The sequence below is a fragment of the Gobius niger genome (assembly GCF_951799975.1).
Source record: "Gobius niger genome assembly, chromosome: 11".
In the NCBI taxonomy this organism is placed as follows: Eukaryota; Metazoa; Chordata; class Actinopteri; order Gobiiformes; family Gobiidae; genus Gobius; species Gobius niger.
This window is the reverse complement of record NC_136862.1, coordinates 34,615,957-34,643,564: the sequence shown is the minus strand read 5'-3', so window position 1 is coordinate 34,643,564 and position 27,608 is coordinate 34,615,957. Positions and strand designations below refer to the sequence as shown.

Here is a 27,608-nt window from a genome sequence, read left to right as displayed (position 1 = left end):
CCAATATTTCCACATAGAGTTCTTTCTTCATGATGTCATCTATTTAGTGAAGTGCATCAGTCCCTCCCGCAGCAAAACAGCCCCACAGCATGATGCTGCCCCCCTGTATTTCACAGTTGGGATGGTGTTCTCAGCAAGATTCCCCCTTTTTCCTCCAAATGTTTTGATGTTTTTTTTGTTTTTTCTTCCTGGCAGAGTTTCCTCTCAGCCCATGTTTCACAGCCCATGTCTTGTATGACTCTGGATAATAACAAACTCTTACCAGGTTCAGCATCTTCATCAGGTCTTTTATTCTGGTGTTGATTTTCAGCACGTTCATCTCTGGGACACAGAACCCGCCTTCTTTCTGATCTGTGTGATGATATGTCATTTCCATCATTGTTGAACAAATGAACCTGAACCTTCAAGTGTCTTGAAATTACACCCAAGGTTGAACCAGGCTTGTGCTTCCAAAGACATGACATCATCATTAGGGCTGCAACTAACGATTATTGTGTAATTGATTAATCTATCGATTATTTTTATGATTAATCGAGTAATCGCTGTGAATGGTTGTAGGAACATTGTATTTTTTCTATTTTTTTTAATCACATGTAGCTTAAGTGGCGCTGCTTGAAGATGTGTTGATGGAGTAAACTAAAGGGAAATGTTGTTGGGGGCTTTATTCATGAAATTTACGATGAAGAAAATGTGCACAGACGCTAACTATATTAACAAAGTAGGATTTCATAAAAAAATACTACATTTTTATGTCATTTTTGCTCCATTTGAGTCTGTGTGGACCAGAAAACGATTAATCGATTACTGAAATAGACAATTTCAATAATGGACTAGTCGTCGATTAATCGATTAGTCGTTTCAGCCCAATCATCATCTGGGCTTTAACTGTTCAAAGGTATTGTCATTTTCGTGTATGTAAACTTTTGGATTTGTAAAAAAGTAATAAAAAATGGTGTCGAAAATTCTATCTCTAATTTTTGTGTAATTTGACAAATAGAATTTTTTTTTTTAAATTCTAACTGACCTAAAAAATAAAAGTGAATTCTGGTTTCATGTCTGACAGTGAGAAAAAAAATCCAAATGTGTCTTTTTATGAAGTGCATGTAAACATGTGGTTCTCACTGCCAAATGCCATAAGCAGCAGTACATAAGTGCACATGTTTTGGTGGTAGGGGAAAACGGAGCGCCCGGAGCAAACCGATGCAGAATACACTTTTCTGATGCTTCATTGGTGTTAGGACTTTCTTGCCACAGTTTGCCTCCAAAAATGTGTCTGTTTTCCCTGTGACTGATGCGAAGTGAGAGAGAGAGGAGCAGTTAATGTTTACACAAGTCCAGGACTAGACCCGGTCCTCCCCCCCTGTGGACAAGAGACTCTTACAGCCAGAGCAGACACAGAAAGACCTGAGGAGAGACCACAGAGAGACCAGACTGAAGCCGGACCAGTGAGGGAACCCTGAGGAGAGACCACAGAGAGACCAGACTGAAGCCGGACCAGTGAGGGAAAGACCTGAGGAGAGACCACAGAGAGACCAGACTAAAGCCGGACCAGTGAGGGAAAGACCTGAGGAGAGACCACAGAGAGACCAGACTAAAGCCGGACCAGTGAGGGAAAGACCTGAGGAGAGACCACAGAGAGACCAGACTGAAGCCAGAGCAGACACAGAAAGACCTGAGGAGAGACCACAGAGAGACCAGACTGAAGCCAGACCAGTGAGGGAAAGACCTGAGGAGAGACCACAGAGAGACCAGACTGAAGCCAGAGCAGACACAGAAAGACCTGAGGAGAGACCACAGAGAGACCAGACTAAAGCCGGACCAGTGAGGGAAAGACCTGAGGAGAGACCACAGAGAGACCAGACTGAAGCCAGAGCAGACACAGAAAGACCTGAGGAGAGACCACAGAGAGACCAGACTGAAGCCAGAGCAGACACAGAAAGACCTGAGGAGGGACCAGACTTAAGCCGGACCAGAGACGGAAAGACCTGAGGAGAGACCACAGAGAAACCAGACTGAAGCCAGACCAGAGACGGAACCCTGAGGAGAGACCACAGAGAGACCAGACTGAAGGAGAGGCCAGACTAAAGCCGGACCAGAGACCGAGACCTGAGGAGAGGCTTGGACCAGAGGCATCCATTCACAGCTGGGACTCAGAGAGTTTTTTTTTTACACTGAACCTTTAGATTTCTGATATTAGTCCTGGTTTAGTACCGGTTTTAAGATGTCGGTGCTCCCGGTTTGGAGGAAGATCCTGCGGAGGGTCTGGTCCATGAAGAACCTCTTTATCCTGGTCCTCAGTCCCTTCCTGCTGTTGCCCCTGGCATTAAGTACCAAGGTAAGACTTGCTTTAGTGCAGGTTCTATATTGCACTGTCGCTCAGTCAGTTCTGGTTAATCTGCTCTTTATACGAATGGCTTCCTTCACTTCTATCAAGACTTTTTGACAAGCTGATTTGGGAATGGGAATTGGGAGGAACTATTGGGCAAATTGAACCATTCTCCCATCAGTGCTGACCACGGACTGATTCCATCCAAACTTTTGCATCCGACCCACATGATAAAAGTTAGGCTTTCAAGAACCTGGTACCAAAATGTGGATCCTACTTGTGTCACAGGCAGCCTTCCACATTCATATACAGGTGAAACTCGGAATAATAGAATATTGTGAAAAAGTTAATTTATATCTGTAATACAAAATGTGAAACTAATTGATTGATGATTATGGCTTACAGCTTGTAAAACACCCAAATTCAAAATCTCAGAAGATATTGCATGAAATCAATAAAACAAAGATTTTTAACAGAGAAATGTCGGTCCTCTGAAAACTATAATCATGAATTTGCACTCAGTGCTTGGCTTGGGCCCTTTTACTTAAATGACTGCCTTATTGCAGTTGCGTGGCCTGGATGCTCTCAGTCTGTGGCTCTGCTGAGGTGTGACCAGGATGCTTCAGTAGCTCCTTCAGCTCTTCTGCATTGTTCGGTCTCATATCTTTTGGCAATGCCCCATAGATTCTCTATGGGGTTCAGGTCAGGTCAGTTTGCTGGCCAACCAAGCACAGTGATCCGATGGTTTTGGTGCTTTAGGCAGTGTGGGCAGAGGCCAAGTGCTGCTGGAAAATGAAGTCAGCATCTCCAGCTTGTCTGCTGAAGGAAGCATGAAGTGCTCTAAAATCTCCTGTAGACGGTTACCCTGACTCTGGACTTAATAAAGCAGAGTGGACCAACACCAGCAGAAGACATGGCTCCTCAAATCATCAAAGACTGTGGAAACGTCACACCTGTGCTGATGAGATGCAAAATTTGCTCTCATCAGAAAAGAGAACTGTGGACCCCTGAGCAACAGACGTGGTCTTTGGTTCTTTAGCCCACGTAAGACGCTTCTGATGTTGTTTGTAGTTCAGGCTTAACAAGAGGAATCTGACATTTGAAGTCCATGTCCAGGATCCGTCTGTGTGTGGAGGCTCCTGATGCTCTGACTCCAGCCTCAGTCACTCCTTGTGAAGGTCCCCCACACTTTTGAATGGCCTTTTCCTGACAGTCCTCTCCAGACTGTGCTCATCCCTGCGGCTTGTGCAGCTTTTTCTTCCACACGTTTACCTTCTACTTAACTTTACATTAATGTTCTTTGATCCAGCACTTTGAGAACATCCAACTTCTTCTGCGTTTGCCTTTGAGGCTCTCCCTCCTTATGGAGGATGTCAATGATGGTTTTCTGCACAACTGTCAGGTCAGCAGTCTCCCCCATGATGGTGAATTCTACTGAACCAGACTGAGACCATTTAAAGCCTCAGGGACCCACTGCAGGTGTTTTGGATTCATTAGTTGATGAAAGAGTGACACAGCTACAACATTGTCCATTTTCACAATATTCTAATTTTCTGAGATTTTGAATTTGTGTTTTTTACAAGCTGTGAGCCAAAATCATCAAAATTATAACAACCAAAGGCTTGACATATGTCACTTTGCATGCAATGAGTCTATATCATATATTAGTTTCACATTTTAAGTTGAATAAATTAACTTTTTCACAATATTCCAATTTTCCGGGATCTGTTATAAAGCTGCTCTCAATTGTTTCTAGCTTTTATGACGGGCCTGCCGTCTCACCAACAGTCTGTAGTAAACAGTAAGCTATTTCTAACATTCTTAGGCCAGTGCCATCAGGGCTCGTGAAGGGGCTCTTAAAATCGTATCGCAGTGCGTGGAGCACACAAAACGAGCGCGAAGCACTCGCCTTCCCTCACACATACACTAATGCACAATACAAAATGAACACAGTAATTAAACAGCCGTGTGCAAAGCAAAGCGCACTGCTGTCTAATTACACATGGACAATAATCCCTGCTTTGCGGATATATTGCAAATCATTTTCATGTTTTTTATGTCTTTTGTCAGGACATGAGTGATGGCGTGAGGCATTCAGGGACTCTGTACAAAGTGGCGCTGACCGTGGTGTAGCTTTGGCAGCATTTTGTGAATGAATGCAGTGAATGGGTCATAGATAAACCAGGTCTGGACTTTGGTCTGAGACTTCAGTGTAATCTGACAAATGTCAACAGAGTCTGAAGAGTTGCTTCTGTGTTTCGTCATTGTTTTCCTGAGCACAACACTTTTGCAAAGAAATTAAACTACTTTGACTTGAATGTCAGCCTTTTCAATCAAAAGCATAACCGCCTGTAGCTGATTGTTGTCTCCTGCTGATTCATTTGAATCCACACTAATGGGACGAGCCCATCGTCCCATTAGTCACACACAGCAAGAAGGTTCTGGGTTTGATTCCTGGGCCGGGCCTCTCTGTGTGGAGTTTCGACAAACTAAAAACTCTTTTCCCATAAAGCAGATGAGGCTCTGAACCTGACCTGGAAGGCCTCCTGTGGGTCCTGGCTCATGTGTCCTGTGTGGGCTCACACCTCTCACTCCCCACATCTCCCTCTCCTGCTCTCCTCCCCCTCTGTTGTCTTTACCCATGAGAGACACATTTCCAAATGCTAAGAGGCGCTCCCCTACTGCATACAGTTAGTCGCCCTCCCATACGTTTGCCCTCCGCTGCTGCACTTACAGGGCACAGTGAGTGTTCATTGTGATTCTGAGCAGGTGCAGTTTTCCAGAAGGCTCCAAGGGGTTCAGGGAGATCAGGTTTCAGACACAACTTAAACTGAGCAGAGCACATAAGAGTGAGACAGTCCAGCTCTGTAACAAACGGGTGTCCTCGGACTGGACACAACCATAAGGCAGAGGAGACTCATGTGCCACAAGGTCTCTTCCTAATGATATTCAGTACCTTGACCACGCCCACATCTGGAGATTTGAAAAATGATCGAATATTTGGAAAATTACTGTAGTTCGAATATACAGTTTACTTTTGAATCTATGTACTGTATATTTTCCAATATATATGTGCATTTGAGGTGCCATGTGTAGTGTGCTGAATATGTTTGTACATGTGTGTAGGAGGCGGTGTGTGTCGTGTGTTAAATATATGTTTGTACATGTGTGTAGGAGGCGGTGTGTGTAGTGTGTTAAATATATGTTTGTACATGTGTGTAGGAGGCGGTGTGTGTAGTGTGTTAAATATATGTTTGTACATGTGTGTAGGAGGCGGTGTGTGTGTAGTGTGTTAAATATGTGTTTGTACATGTGTGTAGGAGGCGGTGTGTGTGTAGTGTGTTAAATATGTGTTTGTACATATGTGTAGGAGGCGGTGTGTGTAGTGTGTTGAATATATGTTTGTACATGTGCGTAGGAGGCAGTGTGTGTCGTGTGTTAAATATATATTTGTACATGTGTGTTGGAGGCCGTGTGTGTCGTGTGTTAAATATATATTTGTACATGTGTGTAGGAGGCGGTGTGTGTAGTGTGTTGAATATATGTTTGTACATGTGTGTAGCAGGCGGTGTGTGTAGTGTGTTGAATATATGTTTGTACTTGTGTGTAGGAGGCGGTGTGTGTAGCGTGTTGAATATATGTTTGTACATGTGTGTAGGAGGCGGTGTGTGTAGCGTGTTGAATATATGTTTGTACATGTGTGTAGGAGGCGGTGTGTGTAGCGTGTTGAATATATGTTTGTACATGTGTGTAGGAGGCGGTGTGTGTAGTGTGTTGAATATGTGTTTGTACATGTGTGTAAGAGGCGGTGTGTGTAGTGTGTTGAATATGTGTTTGTACATGTGTGTAGGAGGCGGTGTGTGTAGTGTGTTGAATATGTGTTTGTACATGTGTGTAGGAGGCGGTGTGTGTAGTGTGTTGAATATGTGTTTGTACATGTGTGTAGGAGGCGGTGTGTGTAGCGTGTTAAACATGTGCTTGTACATGTGTGTAGGAGGCGGTGTGTGTCGTGTGTTGAATATATGTTTGTACATGTGTGTAGGAGGCGGTGTGTGTAGTGTGTTGAATATATGTTTGTACATGTGTGTAGGAGGCGGTGTGTGTCGTGTGTTGAATATATGTTTGTACATGTGTGTAGGAGGCGGTGTGTGTCGTGTGTTGAATATGTGTTTGTACATGTGTGTAGGAGGCGGTGTGTGTAGTGTGTTGAATATATGTTTGTACATGTGTGTAGGAGGCGGTGTGTGTAGTGTGTTAAATATGTGTTTGTACATGTGTGTAGGAGGCGGTGTGTGTAGTGTGTTAAATATGTGTTTGTACATGTGTGTAGGAGGCGGTGTGTGTAGTGTGTTGAATATATGCTTGTACATGTGTGTAGGAGGCGGTGTGTGTAGTGTGTTGAATATATGTTTGTACATGTGTGTAGGAGGCGGTGTGTGTAGTGTGTTGAATATATGCTTGTACATATTGTAGGAGGCGGTGTGTGTAGTGTGTTAAATATATGTTTGTACATGTGTGTAGGAGGCGGTGTGTGTAGTGTGTTAAATATATGTTTGTACATGTGTGTAGGAGGCGGTGTGTGTAGTGTGTTAAATATGTGTTTGTACATTTGTGTAGGAGACGGTGTGTGTAGTGTGTTAAATATGTGTTTGTACATGTGTGTAGGAGGCGGTGTGTGTCGTGTGTTGAATATATGTTTGTACATGTGTGTAGGAGGCGGTGTGTGTAGTGTGTTAAATATGTGTTTGTACATGTGTGTAGGAGGCGGTGTGTGTAGTGTGTTAAATATATGTTTGTACATGTGTGTAGGAGGCGGTGTGTGTAGTGTGTTGAATATGTGTTTGTACATGTGTGTAGGAGGCGGTGTGTGTCGTGTGTTGAATATATGTTTGTACATGTGTGTAGGAGGCGGTGTGTGTAGTGTGTTGAATATGTGTTTGTACATGTGTGTAGGAGGCGGTGTGTGTAGTGTGTTGAATATGTGTTTGTACATGTGTGTAGGAGGCGGTGTGTGTAGTGTGTTAAATATGTGTTTGTACATGTGTGTAGGAGGCGGTGTGTGTAGTGTGTTAAATATATGTTTGTACATGTGTGTAGGAGGCGGTGTGTGTAGTGTGTTAAATATATGTTTGTACATGTGTGTAGGAGGCGGTGTGTGTAGTGTGTTGAATATGTGTTTGTACATGTGTGTAGGAGGCGGTGTGTGTAGTGTGTTAAATATATGTTTGTACATGTGTGTAGGAGGCGGTGTGTGTAGTGTGTTGAATATGTGTTTGTACATGTGTGTAGGAGGCGGTGTGTGTAGTGTGTTAAATATGTGTTTGTACATGTGTGTAGGAGGCGGTGTGTGTAGTGTGTTAAATATATGTTTGTACATGTGTGTAGGAGGCGGTGTGTGTAGTGTGTTAAATATATGTTTGTACATGTGTGTAGGAGGCGGTGTGTGTAGTGTGTTGAATATGTGTTTGTACATGTGTGTAGGAGGCGGTGTGTGTCGTGTGTTAAATATGTGTTTGTACTTGTGTGTAGGAGGCGGTGTGTGTAGCGTGTTGAATATATGTTTGTACATGTGTGTAGGAGGCGGTGTGTGTCGTGTGTTAATTATGTGTTTGTACATGTGTGTAGGAGGCGGTGTGTGTAGTGTGTTGAATATGTGTTTGTACATGTGTGTAGGAGGCGGTGTGTGTCGTGTGTTAATTATGTGTTTGTACATGTGTGTAGGAGGCGGTGTGTGTAGTGTGTTGAATATGTGTTTGTACATGTGTGTAGGAGGCGGTGTGTGTAGTGTGTTGAATATGTGTTTGTACATGTGTGTAGGAGGCGGTGTGTGTAGCGTGTTAAACATGTGCTTGTACATGTGTGTAGGAGGCGGTGTGTGTAGTGTGTTGAATATGTGTTTGTACATGTGTGTAGGAGGCGGTGTGTGTAGCGTGTTAAACATGTGCTTGTACATGTGTGTAGGAGGCGGTGTGTGTAGTGTGTTGAATATGTGTTTGTACATGTGTGTAGCAGGCGGTGTGTGTAGTGTGTTGAATATGTGTTTGTACATGTGTGTAGGAGGCGGTGTGTGTAGTGTGTTGAATATGTGTTTGCACATGTGTGTAGGAGGCGGTGTGTGTAGCGTGTTAAACATGTGTTTGTACATGTGTGTAGGAGGCGGTGTGTGTAGTGTGTTGAATATGTGTTTGTACTTGTGTGTAGGAGGCGGTGTGTGTAGTGTGTTGAATATATGTTTGTACATGTGTGTAGGAGGCGGTGTGTGTAGTGTGTTGAATATGTGTCTGTACATGTGTGTAGGAGGCGGTGTGTGTAGCGTGTTAAACATGTGCTTGTACATGTGTGTAGGAGGCGGTGTGTGTAGCGTGTTAAACATGTGCTTGTACATGTGTGTAGGAAACGGTGTGTGTAGCGTGTTGAACATGTGTTTGTACATGTGTGTAGGAGGCGGTGTGTGTCGTGTGTTAAATATGTGTTTGTACATGTGTGTAGGAGGCGGTGTGTGTAGTGTGTTAAATATGTGCTTGTACATGTGTGTAGGAGGCGGTGTGTGTCGTGTGTTAAATATGTGTTTGTACATGTGTGTAGGAGGCGGTGTGTGTAGCCTCTTAAACATGTGCTTGTACATGTGTGTAGGAGGCGGTGTGTGTCGTGTGTTAAACATGTGCTTGTACATGTGTGTAGGAGGCGGTGTGTGTAGCGTGTTAAACATGTGCTTGTACATGTGTGTAGGAAGCGGTGTGTGTAGCGTGTTAAACATGTGTTTGTACATGTGTGTAGGAGGCGGTGTGTGTAGCGTGTTAAACATGTGCTTGTACATGTGTGTAGGAGGCGGTGTGTGTAGCGTGTTAAACATGTGCTTGTACATGTGTGTAGGAGGCGGCCTGTGCGTATGTGATTGCTCTGATGGCCGTGTATTGGTGCACTGAGGTCCTGCCGCTCGCCATCACTTCGCTGCTGCCGACCATCCTGTTCCCTGTGCTGGGCATCATGGAGAGTAAGGATGTGAGTACTACGTTTACTTCTACTATGTTACAAACATACCTACAGTCAGGTCCATAAATATTGAGACAATGACTCAATTCTTTTGTTTTTGGCTCTACACCGCCTTTCAAATTATTATGCAAATTGTATTTCAGTGTCAAAAAGGTAAAAAATGAAAATGAAACTCGTGGATGGTTTTGTGTCTCAGGCTCAATGAATCACTGACATTAATCTCAGAGACCTGGGATGATTAGTTTTCAGGTTAAGCCCAGTTAATGGAAAAACTACTGAAAAAGGGTGTTCCACTTTATTAAGCAGACCATAATTTTCAAGCAATATGGGAAAGAAAAAGGATCTCTCTGCTGATGAAAAGAGTGAAATAGTTGAATGCCTTGGACTAGGTATGAAAACCTTCAATATTTCATGAAAGATGAAGCATAATCATTGCACTGTTAAGAGATTTGTGGCTGATTCAGAGCACACACGGGTTTGTGCAGATAAAGGCACAATATGGACGGTTTCTGCCAGACAAAAACATCAGATGAATAGAACAGCTGCTACAAAGCAACATACAGGTATTTGAAGCTGCTGGTGCCTCTGGAGTCTCCCGAACATCAAGGTGTAGGACCCTCCAGAGGCTGCAGTTGTGCATAAACCTTCTATCCGGGCCTCCCCTAAACTGTTCATTGAAGCTGAAGCAGAAACGGCTGCAGTGGCTCAGAAATACATGAGACTCATTTTCAAACAGTCTTGTTCACTGATGAGGCCGTGTGACCCTGGATGGTCAGATGGATGGAATAGTGGATGGTTGGTCAATGGCCACCATGTCCCAACAAAGCTGTGACATCAGCAAGGAGGGGGTGGAGTCATGAGAGAGCTGGTCGGCCCCATTAGGCTTCTGACTGACCATTTTCTTCTATGGTACAAAAAGAAGAGCTGTGCTTTCCCTAAGAAAATCATGCAGTCGCTGTATCGGACTGTTGTGGTGAAGATCGATCTATGTTCCAACCCTCACCTATGGTCATGAGATTTGGGTCATGACCGAAAGGAAAAGATCGCGAATACAAGCGGCCGAAATGAGTTTCCTTCGCATGAGCCAATTACGCACAGGTGTCTGTCAGATCCAGTTCTGTGGTTGGTGCCGCCGCCGGAAATGGCTCTGTATTTGCATAGCGTTGAAATTTTTTTAACGCTAGTCTCCGCTCCGGCCGCCCGTATCTCGCCGCTCTCCTGTGGATTTCCGGAGGCTTCTTTCCGCTCGCCAGGCAGCATATGGAATGGATGGAAGCTCGCCGCTCTCCTCTCTTCCGCCGCTCTAGGTGTGAGCCCGGCGTTAATGGTCTGTATTCTCTCTGGTGAAGTCTTCTCTTGATTGTTGACTTTGACTCACATACACCACCTCCTGGAGAGGGTTTCTGATCTGACCTATTGTTGTGAAGGGGTCTTCTTCACCGGGGAAAGAATTCTTTGGTCATTCATTTGTCATCCATGATCTTCCAGGTCTTTTGGTGTTGTTGAGCTCACCAGTGTGTTCTTTCGATTTTATAATGTTCCAAACTGTTGATTTAGCCACGACTAATATGTTTGCTATCTGTCTAATGGGTTTGTTTTGATTTTTCTGCCTTCATTGATAGTGATGGCTCTTCAAATACTATTGAGAATTAACAGCAACAGTATGCAAATGCAAATATCACACTAGAAATGAATGTTCCTTATGAATGTGATCATGAGGGAAGATCAACCACCAGGCCATGGAACAGCTGAGCAGACACTTGTCCCATTACTTTTGGTCCCTTAAAAAGTGGAGGCTCACATACAAACACCTGTAATGCCGACACCGTTCATCTGATTTAGATGTAAATGGTGCTTCATTTGAAATTGATTGTGGTGTTTTATAGAACAAAAACATAAAAATCGAGTCGATGTCCCAATATTTATGGACCTGACTGTATGTGGCCTAACAACCTGATTTGGTGGTTATATGTATATAACATCTATCACTGCAAAGAGATTAACTGAAGTTACAAAATCAGTGCCATGTCTGAGCAGTAGTAGACATTCTCTTCGGCAGTGCTTAATTTGTAAATGAGTATTTTCAGGAACACTTTTGATCTGATGTGATGGATTGAGGCCAAAACATTTGCCGGAACACTCTCATTAAACACCATTATATCAGATACATTTTTTGCCAGATCCTCCTAAATATTTCCCAGATCCTTTACCCTGAAAAAAATTGAATTGATCAAATTAAGCACTGCTCTTCGGTAAAAAAGTGAAAGCTAGAGGGGCGTTTGGGAATAGAACAGACTCACTGCATGTCTGTTCACCTGCCGTATAGTACAGACATGCTGACCCACTCTCTTATTGGTCATCACAGTGAAGTGTAATAAAAACAGAACCATTGTTTGACAGGATGTTCAGCATTGGGGGGATTCATTTGGCTTCTTGTTTGATTCAAGGTATTTGTGACAATTCAGTGGTTCTCAACTAGTGGTTCTCAAAAGTGGGTCGCGGAACCGTTTTCAGTGGGTTGTGATATAGTAAACATTTGTCTATGTTTGTTTAAAAGGATTGATATCAGGTTGTTTTCATCATCATTAATTCATTTTCAACAACAATATTTGAAGAATAGACTTGAAGAATATTTTACGTTATATTCTAAAAGTCTATAAGTGGTATTCAGGTCGCTTGTCATCCTAGGGTAACGCCATACCAGAAAACCACTGGTCTAATCGTTTAATCAAAGACATGTTTTTCATGAATAATGTTTTTAATGTTTGAAAATTCCCCAAATATCGGAGCGTTTAGTTTCCATAGAGAGTTTCCCGTAATGTTCTTTAAGTCCTGGTTCTGACCCGATTCTTCCACAGGTCAGTGTGCAGTATTTGAAGGACACTAACTTCCTGTTCGTGGGGGGGCTGATGGTGGCAGTGGCGGTGGAACACTGGGACCTTCACAAACGCATCGCTCTGAGGGTCCTGCTGCTGGTGGGGGTGCGGCCCGCACTGTGAGTACGAGACGCAGGATAGGCCTGGTTTAATCCCAGCTCTGACCCGTTCTCCCCGTTTCAGACTGATGCTGGGCTTCATGTCGGTCACAGCGTTCCTGTCTATGTGGATCAGCAACACTGCCACCACAGCCATGATGGTCCCGATCGTCCAGGCTGTTTTGGACCAGCTGCACGGAGGAGAGGACCTCAACCAGACTGAGACCAAGCCAGACAGCAGAGCCAGGACCTACCCGGACCAAGGAACTAAAGTCCAGCTTGTGCCAGAGGAGAAGACCCACTGCGCCCTTCAGACAGGTACGGCTCTCTACCCCCCTGGGACCATGGAGAGTCCTCTGCTCAAGACCTTCCTTCTTCACCTATCCTGATTATGCATTCAACCTGTTTCCTCTACCTGGCTTTAGACATTGAGCATGAGCTGCCTTTATTTTTAGCAGTGGCGGCTGGTGATGTGAAAACCAGGGGGGGCTGGTGCATCTACCTACCTTCAATTATATTTTAGAAGATACTTATAAACATTGTTTTTAACTTAAAAAAGAAAGTTATCTTTGGGGCATTTAATATTATTATTTTATGTAGAATATATTCAAAACTTATTGTTTAGTTTTATTCAACTAAAAAATAAATCATTTCTGACTAAAGCGTAACGATAGTCACTATACATATGTGTGTTGTGCATCAGTGATTTGTGTTTGTACCAACAGAACCAGAACAAAGGCAGGAGGTGTTTCCTCTTTGATTTCATGTACAGTTTTAGTCCCAGACCTGCTGTGGTTTCATTATGAGCCTCAGAGCCACAGGTTTAAACCCGTATAAACCGTCAGACAAATGATCCGCTCAGAAATAATGTGCAGCTTAGGTTTAGACAAGAGTCCTCCTCCTGTAGCACCTGGAGCTCCTCCTGTAGCACCTGGAGCTCCTCCTCCTGTAGCACCTGGAGCTCCTTCTGTAGCACCTGGAGCTCCTCCTGTAGCACCTGGAGCTCCTCCTGTAGCACCTGGAGCTCCTCCTGTAGCTCCTCCTGTAGCACCCGGAGCTCCTCCTGTAGCACCCGGAGCTCCTCCTGTAGCACCTGTAGCTCCTCCTGTAGCACCTGGAGCTCCTCCTGTAGCTCCTCCTGTAGCACCCGGAGCTCCTCCTGTAGCACCCGGAGCTCCTCCTGTAGCACCTGGAGCTCCTCCTGTAGCTCCTCCTGTAGCACCCGGAGCTCCTCCTGTAGCACCCGGAGCTCCTCCTGTAGCACCTGGAGCTCCTCCTGTAGCACCTGGAGCTCCTCCTGTAGCACCTGGAGCTCCTCCTGTAGCACCCGGAGCTCCTCCTGTAGCACCTGGAGCTCCTCCTGTAGCACCTGGAGCTCCTCCTGTAGCACCTGGAGCTCCTCCTCCTGTAGCACCCGGAGCTCCTCCTGTAGCACCTGGAGCTCCTCCTGTAGCACCTGGAGCTCCTCCTGTAGCACCTGGAGCTCCTCCTCCTGTAGCACCTGGAGCTCCTCCTGTAGCACCCGGAGCTCCTCCTGTAGCACCCGGAGCTCCTCCTGTAGCACCCGGAGCTCCTCCTGTAGCACCCGGAGCTCCTCCTGTAGCACCTGGAGCTCCTCCTGTAGCACCTGGAGCTCCTCCTGTAGCACCCGGAGCTCCTCCTGTAGCACCTGGAGCTCCTCCTGTAGCACCTGTAGCTCCTCCTGTAGCACCTGTAGCTCCTCCTGTAGCACCTGGAGCTCCTCCTGTAGCACCTGGAGCTCCTCCTGTAGCACCTGGAGCTCCTCCTGTAGCACCTGGAGCTCCTCCTGTAGCACCCGGAGCTCCTCCTGTAGCACCTGGAGCTCCTCCTGTAGCTCCTCCTGTAGCACCCGGAGCTCCTCCTGTAGCACCCGGAGCTCCTCCTGTAGCACCTGGAGCTCCTCCTGTAGCACCTGGAGCTCCTCCTGTAGCACCTGGAGCTCCTCCTGTAGCACCCGGAGCTCCTCCTGTAGCACCTGGAGCTCCTCCTGTAGCACCTGGAGCTCCTCCTGTAGCACCTGGAGCTCCTCCTCCTGTAGCACCCGGAGCTCCTCCTGTAGCACCTGGAGCTCCTCCTGTAGCACCTGGAGCTCCTCCTGTAGCACCTGGAGCTCCTCCTCCTGTAGCACCTGGAGCTCCTCCTGTAGCACCTGGAGCTCCTCCTCCTGTAGCACCCGGAGCTCCTCCTGTAGCACCTGGAGCTCCTCCTGTAGCACCTGGAGCTCCTCCTGTAGCACCCGGAGCTCCTCCTGTAGCACCTGGAGCTCCTCCTGTAGCACCTGTAGCTCCTCCTGTAGCACCTGTAGCTCCTCCTGTAGCACCTGTAGCTCCTCCTGTAGCACCTGGAGCTCCTCCTGTAGCACCTGGAGCTCCTCCTGTAGCACCTGGAGCTCCTCCTGTAGCACCTGGAGCTCCTCCTGTAGCACCCGGAGCTCCTCCTGTAGCACCTGGAGCTCCTCCTGTAGCTCCTCCTGTAGCACCCGGAGCTCCTCCTGTAGCACCCGGAGCTCCTCCTGTAGCTCCTCCTGTAGCACCCGGAGCTCCTCCTGTAGCACCCGGAGCTCCTCCTGTAGCACCCGGAGCTCCTCCTGTAGCACCTGGAGCTCCTCCTGTAGCTCCTCCTGTAGCACCCGGAGCTCCTCCTGTAGCACCCGGAGCTCCTCCTGTAGCACCTGGAGCTCCTCCTCCTGTAGCACCTGGAGCTCCTCCTGTAGCACCTGTAGCTCCTCCTGTAGCACCTGGAGCTCCTCCTGTAGCACCTGGAGCTCCTCCTGTAGCACCTGGAGCTCCTCCTGTAGCACCTGGAGCTCCTCCTCCTGTAGCACCTGGAGCTCCTCCTCCTGTAGCACCCGGAGCTCCTCCTGTAGCACCTGGAGCTCCTCCTCCTGTAGCACCTGGAGCTCCTCCTCCTGTAGCTCCTGGAGCTCCTCCTGTAGCACCTGGAGCTCCTCCTGTAGCTCCTGGAGCTCCTCCTCTGTTTCCCTCAGTGAATGAATGACGTTCCCCTCTCCTGTCGTAGCTCCTCCTCACGGTCCTGAATCTTCTCTCCATCAAATGTCCACGTCCTGGGACATAACTGTCTGTCCAAGTCAGCGAGGGTTTTCCCAAAGTGTGAGATAAACAAGCAGCAGCTAAAGCAGACGAGCTAGTTAGCATCGTCATGCTACCTCCAGGAAAGTCCGTTCAGACGTGACTTCTGACTGAAGAAAGTTGTCCCAAGTCCATTAGTTTGACTAAATCCTTCCACCTCCTCTCAGGAAACAACAGAAGCTTCTCCGTCTCTCAAATGAGAAGTTTTTCCTCCGATCGTCCGTGAGCTCAGAGCTGCTCCGACAACGAGCTACTCGCGTTTGTTTACAGTAGAGCTTCCTCGTCTTTCACCTGTTGATTCCCCGATGGCGCTGAGGCCACGCGCCCATCGGAGATTTATTATTGCGCGTCTCTGATTGGTTGAATTAATGATATACAGTGACGTTTTTATACCATAGTAGAGTGCCATTGGTTAGATGCTTGGGGCGCTGTTCCTCACCGCCCCGAGCACAAAACTACACATTATGAGGCTGTTACAGTGGTTACAGCACAAGATGAACCAGGCAGACAAAATGACACCTCCTTCACCTCCACTCCCCCTCCCTCCAGTGTATAAAAGACCTGTATATAAGAAAGTTAGGATTTTGCTAAGCTTAAAACTTGTTATTTTATTTGCATAATTGATAGGAGGGGCGGCGCCCCACCGCCCATAATGGACCAGCCGCCACTGATTTTTAGATTGATTCTAACGTCTTCACACAAAGTATTTTCTCTTAAAAATACCCAGTAAGTAACGCCGGTGCACATGTGTGAAGTGTCCCGGCTCTGACAATCTGGAGAATGCCTTCCCCCCACCCCCTTGCACCCTGCACCGTCCTAGCAAATAAAGCCTGTGAACCAAAGATCCTAAAAAATCTATGTTTGATGCAGATGAGAGCCACAGCAAAGAACAGACAGAGCACCTGGCCCCGCCTCCTCCAGAGAAGGTTCCACCTGAAAACTCCACTGTCCCGCCCACTGTCCCGCCCAGCTCAGGTAAGAGCTCTTCTCTCCCCTCTGCTCTGACACTGGATGAACAGTAACTTGGCTAATGTGTTGAGTAATTATTCTGCAGAAAGTAAATAATGAAACCACAACAAAACAATACCTCTTAGGGGTCCACTTAGGGACCTTTAAATGTCAATGTTCAAGTCATTTGTTCAGTTAAAAATCCTAAATAGTTGGATAGAAGTTAAAACAGAGTTCATAATTTATGGACACAATATATATGTTCATTTAAATGCATAGACGTTCTTTAGGCTCCAAAGCCAACCAGGGATTTTTCTGAAACAGAAGATAAATCTGTCTCCAGTTTCCCTCACATCCACAAGTGATCTTCAATTCGGGCGTTCTGCTCTCCCAAAATTCCACCCGATGGGCGGGGGAGCGATAAAAAAAAACATCCGTCGTTGCCTATTTCACTTCCGGTTGATTGAATGTAATGGCGAATACGGCTCACAAGCGACTGGCAGGGCCTGAACTGCGTGAAAGGTTGAAGAGAAAGGGTGTTTCGAGTGTGGGGAAACGAAAGGAGGAATTGTTGTTGCCAGTTGAACGAGCGGATGGTGTTTATGAAGATTTAGAAGAAGATGAGAGCGAGCAGAGCGAACGAAAACGTCTGTGTGTTCGAGTGAAAGACGGCGACAATGTGAATGAAGTTCAGCTGAGAGGGAAGAATGTGATGATGAATGATCTTCAACTATAGCTATACACACGATCTGCACAAGGATCTCCCCAGTATTTAAGCACATATCCAGCCCATATGTCCGAATAAAGGACTGTTATTTGTGCCAGTGGACAATGGTTATTCCAGGTTAGCCCCGTTAGCTTGTTACAATCGCCTACAGCTCATTGTTGATGAAAAGTCCTCAATAAACCACAAATGCATCAAGCCCGGCTCAGTGTGTGATCATCTCAAAGGCTGCTTTATATAGTTACTGCTGTATTTACGTTATATTGCATATTACTTGTTTTCACCGGATCTAAGCGCTGCTAAGGAGCTAGTTAGCCCCGGGCGAGCGGTTAGCAGCTCGGCTACGGACTTATTTTCTGACATGGCTGATGTTCTCACGGTGAAAACACAGACTCGATAAAGTTGTGTTGGGCAGAGAGATAATCAGAGGCTGTCAGTGCTTTTTACTATAGTCTCCCAGGGACGGCTCACAGACCCCTGGGTTAGTTATTCGGCCCAGCCTTCGAGGCTCCGAGCCGGGCGGGAGACCGTACAGCGGGGCAGTGCGTGGCTAAAAGTGTCCGCTGAAGGCAGGAGGGGGGGCGGGAGGTACGAGCCCCAAATGTAGGGAGTCGGAACAGTCGAAGTCTGCATCATAAAATATCAGCTACAGAATTGTATTCCTCTCTTAGCAGAAGATGAAGCAGCAGAACGAAAACGCTCCAGCAGAACCGGAACTTGCGAAGACTATTTGTCACCCATAATGCACCGCAAAATTCAGTCGCTCCCCCGCCCATCGGATGAAATTTTGGGAGAGCAGAACGCCCGAATTAAGGTTCCTGAGTCTGTACTCTGTACTCTGTACTCTGTACTCTGTACTCTGTACTCTGTATTGAAGTGTTGAACGTTTCGCTTCTCATCCAAAAGGCTTCGTCAGCACACTAAAGTTCCAGCTCAGCTCGCAGCCCAGATATAGACCACAGGGAGGAGTTTAGCTTGGCTTGGTCCCTCCCCTTTATTAACAGCTACCCTCAGGAGGAGAAACGTTTCACACTTCAACTACAGAGTATTGAAGATGACTCCAGAACATCACTGAAGATGGACAACTCCTGTATGACTGAGAGCCTACACAGACATCCAGAGGTTTTGCTTTTACTTTCACCCACTTTATTTCTGATTTCCAGTGGTGCGTGTGAATGAAAACTTCAGGAACACTCATCATTTAACAAACACATGACAAATGACGCCTGGAGACGAGCGCACTATAACATGGATGTATTAAACTGGTGGCTGTTTTTGGAATCTACAAACGGAATCTCCAAAATAAAAAACAAACCACTGGACTTACAGTCTGGTGCTATGTGGGATGCCTGGCTGAGTCCCAGTGCAGCTGACCTGGGCAGACTCTTCTCCTGACCTTCTCACGAATGGGATGCCGAATATCTGTGATAAATAAATCAAAATGAATCCTGCATTTGGCTTCGTCCGAGTCATTCCTCAAGAGAAATAAGGTTTGTCCTACCTCTGATTGGCTGAAAGATCTGCCCATACGCTGTTATATTAGTTGTATTACCACGCAGAAAAAAACGAAGCTATTCACACATGACGTCCTGATGGCTGCTGAAGTGGGACACTGCAGAGGGTTATGGAACAAAAAAGTGAAGTGGAATACCCCAAAAAATGTCCCCAGTACTGAACCGGAGGATCTGATTGGCTGGAGAATATGAACATGACCTTTAATGTGTCTCACCTCAGCAGTGCTGCGAGAGGCCCTGCTTATGCAGCTCACCAACCAAACACCAGCAAAACCAGGAGTTTTTTGTTTTTGTAGGACGTCATGACAGAAAATGACATTGAATTAATCCACATTTTGCACAGATATGGCCTTTTGTGGTCCTAAACAGACTGTGCGAAAACAGTCTATTTCAGTTTGATTTCAAAACTCAATTTAATTTAATTAATTAATAAAAGCTTAGAGAGAATTTCTTTTTTTCCGTCTCACTTCCATTTCTTCCTGTTGCATATTGAGGTTCTACTTGGAACTTTTTGTACCATTTTTCACCTGGTCTTGAACTTCTGAGCAGGACTGTGTTTTGCCAGGGTCAGCACAGAGGCCTTGCTGGCTCGGACGGCCTTGCCCCTCTGTCTAAAGCTGATGCCGGGGAAAAGCTGACATGGTCACTTTTGCCTCTCCTTTCAGTGGTCCTGTCCCTGGAGCTGGAGGAGGTCTCAGATGGAGAAGAGGAGGAGAGGCTGAGGAGGTCCAAAGGTCTGCTGCTGAGTGTGTGCTACGCAGCGAGCATCGGGGGGATCGCCACTTTGACTGGGACAGGCCCAAACCTGGTCCTGGTCGGACAGATGAGCCAGTAAGGACCTCAGAGACAAACCTAGGGAAGGTCCTGGTGGGAAGTGCTTTACATGAGACGGGGTTACATTCACTCCACACTTCGTGGTGGTAAGCTGCCTGAGTAGCCACAGCTGACCCTGGGGTAGACTGACGGAAAATGAGGCTTCCAATCTGCTCCATCAGTCAGAAATATAACACTCAGACACAAAAATATGCACGTCGTGTCAAAGACCCATGTACATGAAGAAATACTAGTAAACAGCGCACATTTATAAGAATAAAAGATGGCTCAAACTTACAATCCACTGTTAGAAGTCCAGCTGATCCACGGCTGCAGCCTAAAATGACCCACGTGGTCCAAATCCAGCGATCTTAAAGGTAAGGTTTGTGTGTGCGTGCCGCGTCCTGCCCCTCCGACGGTTGCTCGCCGGTTTCTGCTTTGCCCATTAGACGAGTTAGCTCCAGTTTGTAGCATGCTTTTACACTTACATTCACCAGATCCTCTTGCTGCCGCATGTGCCTTGTGGTTCCCTGGGCTTGATCTGACAGGCGCTGTCCAAAATGTGACAGGACTGGCCAAAGTGAAAACATGAAGATGTGTTTGTAAGTGATGTTCTGTGTCTGGTCTCAGGCTGTTCCCGGAGAACGGAGACGTGGTGAACTTCGCGTCCTGGTTTGGATTTGCCTTCCCCACCATGCTCCTCATGCTGCTGCTCGCCTGGCTCTGGCTGCAGTTCCTCTACGTCGGCTGCAAGTAAGTCCTGCTCCAGACCTGGTTTAGTCCTGGTTTAGTCCTTCTTTAGACCTGGTTTAGCCCCGGTTTAGCCCCGGTTTAGTCCTTGTTTAGACCTGGTTTAGTCTTGGTTTAGCCCTGGTTTAGTCCGGGTTTAGTCCTGGCTCAGTCCGGGTTTAGTCCTGGTTTAGCTCTGGTGTAGTCCTGGCTCAGTCCAGGTTTAGTCCTGGTTTAGCTCTGGTGTAGCTCTGGCTCAGTCCGGGTTTAGTCCTGGTGTAGCTCTGGTTTAGTCCTGGCTCAGTCCGGGTTTAGTCCTGGTTTAGCCCCGGTTTAGTCCTTGTTTAGACCTGGTTTAGTCTTGGTTTAGCCCTGGTTTAGTCCGGGTTTAGTCCTGGCTCAGTCCGGGTTTAGTCCTGGTTTAGCTCTGGTGTAGCTCTGGCTCAGTCCGGGTTTAGTCCTGGTTTAGTCCGGGTTTAGTCCTGGCTCAGTCCGGGTTTAGTCCTGGTTTAGCTCTGGTGTAGCTCTGGTTTAGTCCTGGCTCAGTCCGGGTTTAGTCCTTGTTTAGACCTGGTTTAGTCTTGGTTTAGCCCTGGTTTAGTCCTTGTTTAGACCTGGTTTAGTCTTGGTTTAGCCCTGGTTTAGTCCGGGTTTAGTCCTGGCTCAGTCCGGGTTTAGTCCTGGTGTAGCTCTGGTTTAGTCCTGGCTCAGTCCGGGTTTAGTCCTGGTTTAGCTCTGGTGTAGCTCTGGTTTAGTCCTGGCTCAGTCCGGGTTTAGTCCTGGTTTAGCTCTGGTGTAGCTCTGGTTTAGTCCTGGCTCAGTCCGGGTTTAGTCCTGGTGTAGCTCTGGTTTAGTCCTGGCTCAGTCCGGGTTTAGTCCTGGTTTAGCTCTGGTGTAGCTCTGGTTTAGTCCGGGTTTAGTCCTGGTGTAGCTCTGGCTCAGTCCGGGTTTAGTCCTGGTGTAGCTCTGGTGTAGCTCTGGTTTAGTCCGGGTTTAGTCCTGGTGTAGCTCTGGTGTAGCTCTGGTTTAGTCCTGGCTCAGTCCGGGTTTAGTCCTGGTTTAGCTCTGGTGTAGCTCTGGTTTAGTCCTGGCTCAGTCCGGGTTTAGTCCTGGTTTAGCTCTGGTGTAGCTCTGGTTTAGTCCTGCCTCAGTCCGGGTTTAGTCCTGGTTTAGCTCTGGTGTAGCTCTGGCTCAGTCCGGGTTTAGTCCTGGTGTAGCTCTGGTGTAGCTCTGGTTTAGTCCTGGCTCAGTCCGGGTTTAGTCCTGGTTTAGCTCTGGTGTAGCTCTGGTTTAGTCCTGGCTCAGTCCTGGTTTAGTCCTGGTGTAGCTCTGGTGTAGCTCTGGTTTAGTCCTGGCTCAGTCCGGGTTTAGTCCAGGTTTAGCTCTGGTGTAGCTCTGGTTTAGCTCTGGCTCAGTCCTGGCTCAGTCCAGGTTTAGTCCTGGTTTAGCTCTGGTGTAGCTCTGGCTCAGTCCAGGTTTAGTCCTGGTTTAGCTCTGGTGTAGCTCTGGCTCAGTCCAGGTTTAGTCCCCGCTCAGTCCGCGCTCCTCTCAGTCTCCTCAGGACCTGGGGCTGTGGATCTCCTCCGTCGGAGAAGGAGCAGGCGGCCTACAGGCTGATCCAGGACGAGCACCGCCGCCTGGGGCCCGTCAGCTACGCTCAGGGCAGTGTGCTGCTGCTCTTCTGCCTCATGGTGGCGCTGTGGTTTACCCGAGACCCAGGCTTCATGGACGGATGGGCCACCAACCTCTTCAACAGCAACAAGGAGTGAGTCTTTTCCATTCACTTCAAGATCAAGTCCAGTGACGGGCACACACATCAAGGGTTCAGGAGACCAGCTCACATCAGAGCTCACACAGATACAAAAGAACCACTTTAACAGAAGGATGGCAGCTCTGGTTCCTGTAGCCGTTTTCTGTCGGACTGTAAACATAGGAATCACATGTGGATGTCTTTTCACAGCAGATTGGTTGAAAAAGCAGCACTCGTGGCTCACGTTTGCATCAGTATCATGAAGCTAAACGGAGCTTCCTGGTTAGCATTGTCCGTTTTCTCAGTATTCATGGGCAGTTGAACCACTTTGTTCCTCTCCATGTCTCTGTGTCTTTATTTAGTAGAAAAATATTTTGTTTTTCCTCTGGCTGCTTCAAACATGACCATATTTGGGCAATTCCAGAAATTGAGGCGGTGGCAACTGAAAATGTCATGGGGTAATAAGGCCAATATTATGTTATTACTGGGAGCATCCACATGAAACAAAAACTCAAACTTCACTGTCTTCTCAGTAGAAAGGACTCTCTACTATAAAATAATATTATAGGGTTAGTGGTAGGTTAGGTAGGATAGTATATAGTGGGTTCACTATATGGGTTCACCGATCACTTCCAAATGCTAATAAGGTACAACATTTGTCTCTGTTTGGAGATCTCTAATCAAAACAAAAAAAAGACCTCAGAAACCTCAGGACCACAAGAAAGACAGACCCACTCCCATGGACAGACAGGTTATGATAGACCCAGGGCTGAGGGGAGTTCCTCAGCAGACTAAGAAGAAAGTCCAGTCCTTGTTGGAGCATTAGTTCTTGTTGTCCAGTCCCTGTGTCAAAGGGGTTCCTCTGTGGATAACTGACGTCCAGTCGGTCAGTTATGACTGGAGCATTAAAGGAAATATTGTTTTGTAGTTTCCACTGGGAGAAGAGGCTCAGTGCACCGTACTTCTCCCAACACTGTCACTCCAAGGCCAGCGGTGCCCGAAGGGCGGCCCGGGGACCAAATGTCAAGTTTAATTCTACACAATTAACACAATCAAAAACCAACATGGTGAGGTTCAACACTGAGGTTCCAGGCCTTAAAGGAACAGGCCACTGTTCTTCCACACTGAGATCTGTTCTTACCTGAGCTTAGACGAGTTGATCCGTACCTGTCTGGTCTTTGTGCCCGTGGAAGAGCGTGGTCGCTTCTAACTTCACCCCTTTGGAGCTATAGGAATACACTGGGAGAGGCCAAATACTAACAACATCTTTGGTCGTTGTGCGTGACTGAACATGGCCTGTACTTTTAAAAAAGGTGTGGGGAACAGCTTAAACCTCGTCTAAGCCCCGCCTTAACCGAGCACATTCTCTCCAATTGAAGAGCTTGTGGCTTTTTTCTTTTTTCTGGCTTTTCCATTGCTTTTTGGGGCTTTAGTTGCGTTTTGTCCATTGTGGTATTGTGGTACGCTTTTGTCACATTTCTAAAGTGTTTTTGTTGAATTTTTGTAACATTTTTGATGCTCTTTTATGGGGTTTTCGTCACCTTTTTGGATGCTTTTCTTTTTGTTTTTTGTTGTGTTTTTTTTCTCTTTTTTACAGTGTTATTGTTGCCTTTTCGGCACTTTTTGGGCACATTTTCATTTCCGGTTTTCAGTGTTTTTTCTTTTGTTTTTTATTGTTGTTGTTGGCCCATAGAACAGAGTATCGCCTCATTTGAAAGCTAAGACCTTGTTGTTTCTGATGTGTGAAATCATAGGCCTGTCCGCTGCCAGACACAGGGACAGAGCTTTATGGGGCAGCTGAGGGGTCGAGTGGGGGAAAGTCTGCCCTGACTGTGGATGGACAGGAGCCCCACTTTGATTGTATGTAAACGTGTCCTTTGCGGCTGCCATTTCCTCTGCGTGCCGGGTTTCCGCGGGGCATTGAAAAGCAAGTCATTAAATGAATTGTACTGAAATCAAGGCCTGAAATGTATTTGTAATGTTTTTAAAAAGCATTACATTTGCCTTGCCTGTATAAACCTTGGCATATTGGAGGATCAGGCTCAGGCATATAGACGGTCCTCATCAACCTCATCTGACCTTTAATCTGACCTCGGTGACCTTTCATCACCATCTGGATTCTTTACCATGGCTTCTAAATCTAAACTCTGGTTGAGTCCAGTGTCAGTTGCAGGTCCAGGTCTGTAAGTTGTGACATCTGTCTGGGACCTGCTAGAGTTCGGGCTGTGACGTGAGTCTGAGGCTGCTCCAGATCAAACAGGAAACAGAGGCGCCGAGCAAACACTGGACTGGGATCAGAGCCGGACTAGACCTGGACTTTGACATGTGTGCTGAGGCACGGTCAGTGAAGGTCTTCTTTGGGCGGCAGTGCTGATAGACAGGATTTCATATTTTCAGCATTTGGGCACTTGGCCTTTTTGGACTCTTAATTATTTCACAAAAAGTACATTTTGAGGTTTTAACCTTGTAAAAATATTAACCCATGTCAAACACCCGGAGTAGTGTTTAGTTGAAGTATTCCTCCTTCCCCGATTGACCGGGACATTTCCATATTCTCTTTTGTCTCTTATGTCTTTTATAAACAAATATAGACCAGTACAATAATGTACAAAAATGTCTCAAAGCGCTACACTGTCGTCATTATTCATTTAGATTCACCAACCACTCACTCACACTCTCATGCATATACGTATTGTACATGTTTTTAGTAGTAGGGTTCTATGAATCCCGGATGACCGTCAGAGGCGGAGCTTTAGTCACTGAATGATCCCCTTCACGCATGCGTAGTTCCAGTCGTAATAACAACGGAGTCACGCCTGTAACTCCCGGATGACCAGTCAGGAGGCTGCATAGTGTCACGTCATCCGAGACTCTGGTCCTACAGAGTTCTCCTGACCGTCAGAGGCGGTGCTCTAAGCACTCAATGACTAAAAGCAGCAATGTCACGAGGGATCCTGAGTACAGAACAAACTGACCGGACTCAGAGGACTCCAATCACAACACCACACCTGGCCTGAAAACCAGGTCAATGCACGTGGGAGACTCCCCTTAAGGAACGGTGCAGGTTCCGAAAAACTTTTTTATTTTTGACCTTTATTTAACCAGGAAAGTCCCACTGAGCTTTAAGAATCACTTTTTCAAGGGAAAGATGCCATTGCAGCCCTAGAAGGGCGAAAGAATCCGCACATCAAACAGTCACCGGGCTCCAAGTGATGAGCAAATCAAAGCAAAGCAACAAACAAAGCGGAACACGACATTTTCCAAATGAGAAGAGAAAAGGAGCAGAGGCTCGGATGGTCACAGGTGACTCTGATGGTGTTACCATTCAAACGGCGTATGTGTGAAGGGGATCTGCCGGTCAGGAGGTGCAATAGAACTACGCAGGCATGGGGAGAACATGCACACTGTGAACCCGTGAAGCACCAGCGAGGCGAGCGGTGGTGCAATATGTGTTTTACAGTCCAGACTCTTTTAACAAACGTGTTCTGATCATGTCTGTGGCCAAACTCTGATAAGCGTGTTTGCCGATACAGAGGGAAGTGTGCACTCTGCTGGCCTAAAGTTATACTACAAATATCAAGGAACAATAATAAATAAGCTCAACAAGCTTCGTAGTATTGCCCTCTGTGCACGAAAGCAAAAAGAGAAGTGGCAAACACTTTGTTTGGTTGATTTATTTGTTAGGGACAATGCCCAACAATGAACATCTGCACTGCAACAACAAAAACAGAAGTAAAAATGTGGAATTATATTTCAAATAAACATAAACCTTTGATGGAGACTGTAGTAGAGTGGGAACACTGTGGTTGTAAGTAAGTAAGTAATGTTTATTTATACTGTAGCACCTTTCACAGACAAAAGTCACAAAGTTCTTCACAAAAATACAAAATAGAAATACAAAGTACATTTACATTTACAGTCACAAAAAAACGTGGTCATGAAACAACCCTTATTCCACTGGAATTTAAAACGCTTTCTGAAACAAGTAGGTTTTCAGTTTACTCTTAAAGACATCAACACGATCAAGTAACCACAAGGAAAGCGGAAGATCGTTCCAGAGCGTCGGAGCGATCTCCTCTGGTCTTAAAACCAGTACGAGGGACCATGAGGAGGTTCTGATCCTGAGACCTCAGCCTCTGAGAGGAGGTATACGGACACAACAAGTCTCTGATGTAGGAGGGGGCCTGGCCATGCAAGGCTCTGAAGGTCAACACCAGGATTTTAAAATGGAAAAGAAAGCTGACTGGAAGCCAATGCAGGGCTTTCAGAATGGGAGTAATGTGAGCCCTTCTGTTTGTGCGAGTCAGTGACCTCGCTGCTGAAGACGAGACAGCTCCTTTTTGTTCAGACACCAGATTACACTGTTACAATCGTCTAAACGGGAAGACACGAAGGTGTGGATAATCATTTCAAGATCATCTCTGGACACAATTGATCTAAGTTTAGAGATTTTTCTCAGTTGGTAAAAACAGTTCCTTGTCAGCAGGTCAGAGTGATGCTCTAAGGACATTGCTTTGTCAAAGTTTACGCCTAGATTTCTAAGGCTTGTTTTAGCAGACAGACTCAGGTCGCCCAAATACTGGTGAATCCCTGGAATAGCGTCATCAGGGGTGATCACCAGCACCTCTGTTTTAGTTGTAGGGAATTTGTGCCGAGCCACAGTTTAACTTGCGCAAGACATTTCATCAGAGAGCTTAATTTCTGGAACTCAGAGGGCTTAAAAGAGCAGTAAAGCTGAATATCATCAGCAAACAAATGGTAGGAAACATCATCAAAACTCTGGATCATTTTTCCTAATGGAAGGACATAGAGTAAAAACAAAATCGGGCCTAGAACAGAGCCTTGAGGGAGCCCACACAGCAGATCAGCAGAGTCAGACAGGAACTGATTTGCAGAGACACTAAAACTCCTCCCCAATAGGTAAGAGGAGAACCACTCTTAGACTGATCCTGACATTCCGACCAGGTCACGCAGTCTTGTCAACAAGATTTGATGATTCACAGTGTCAAATGCTGATGATGATCGAACAAAACAAGAACGGTGCATTTTCCAGAGTCCGCAGACATGATGATATCACTTATGTTGCTTACGGAAACCGGACTGAAAAGTGTCAAAAATGTTGTATTCCTCCAAAAAGGGTACCAACTGGTCAGAGGCCACCTTCTCCAACACTTTGGACAAAAATGGAAGTTTAAGAAATGGGCCTGAAATTTTTTAGATCTGTAGGGTCCAAGTTAGGCTTTTTGAGAAGAGGTTCCACAATAGCGTGTTTAAAAGAACTGGGGAAAACACCAGTTGACAGTGAAAGGTTGATCAGATTGGTCACCCAGGGGCCAATAACATCAAATATTTTTACAAAATCTTGGGCATGACACTTGTCCCACCTCAGTGTCTGACGCTGTGTGTCAGTGAGAGTGAACGGTTGAAAAACATTATATAAATGTGACGCTTCAGACATCCTGGTCACATGACCACTCGTGTTCATTCACAAAAACATGTTTACAACGGCCGCCGTTATCAGTGATGTTTGGAACAGAGTGAGACACAGCAAGGCGTCCAAATGTTCCTCGACGTCATGGTCACAGCGGCCTGGAGCTACTGCACGGAGCTGACGGTCCAATGTCCTCCAGCTGTCCCAGTGCTCCCCAGCCCAAGAACAGGAACTCACAGATGTCTTTACAATCTCAATTTGAAAAGTGTGTGAGAGGTGAAGCGATGATGAAAGTG

The 27,608-nt window shown here is 46.5% G+C and overlaps 1 protein-coding gene across 1 annotated transcript in view; it reads left to right on the top strand.

Annotated features, from left to right (window-relative positions):
• Positions 1–2,176: 2,176 nt before the first annotated feature.
• The window catches only part of LOC306970370 (Na(+)/citrate cotransporter-like), a 36,197-nt gene continuing 10,765 nt past the window's right edge, over positions 2,177–27,608 (top strand). Inside the window, exons 1-8 of the mRNA XM_079566329.1 lie at positions 2,177–2,335; positions 9,200–9,328; positions 12,178–12,314; positions 12,379–12,611; positions 16,274–16,378; positions 19,255–19,420; positions 20,033–20,155; positions 21,684–21,896. Of these exons, the coding sequence (XP_079422455.1) occupies positions 2,222–2,335; positions 9,200–9,328; positions 12,178–12,314; positions 12,379–12,611; positions 16,274–16,378; positions 19,255–19,420; positions 20,033–20,155; positions 21,684–21,896 (1,220 nt within the window). The 5' untranslated portion in view covers positions 2,177–2,221. The remainder of the gene's footprint in view (positions 2,336–9,199; positions 9,329–12,177; positions 12,315–12,378; positions 12,612–16,273; positions 16,379–19,254; positions 19,421–20,032; positions 20,156–21,683; positions 21,897–27,608) is intronic.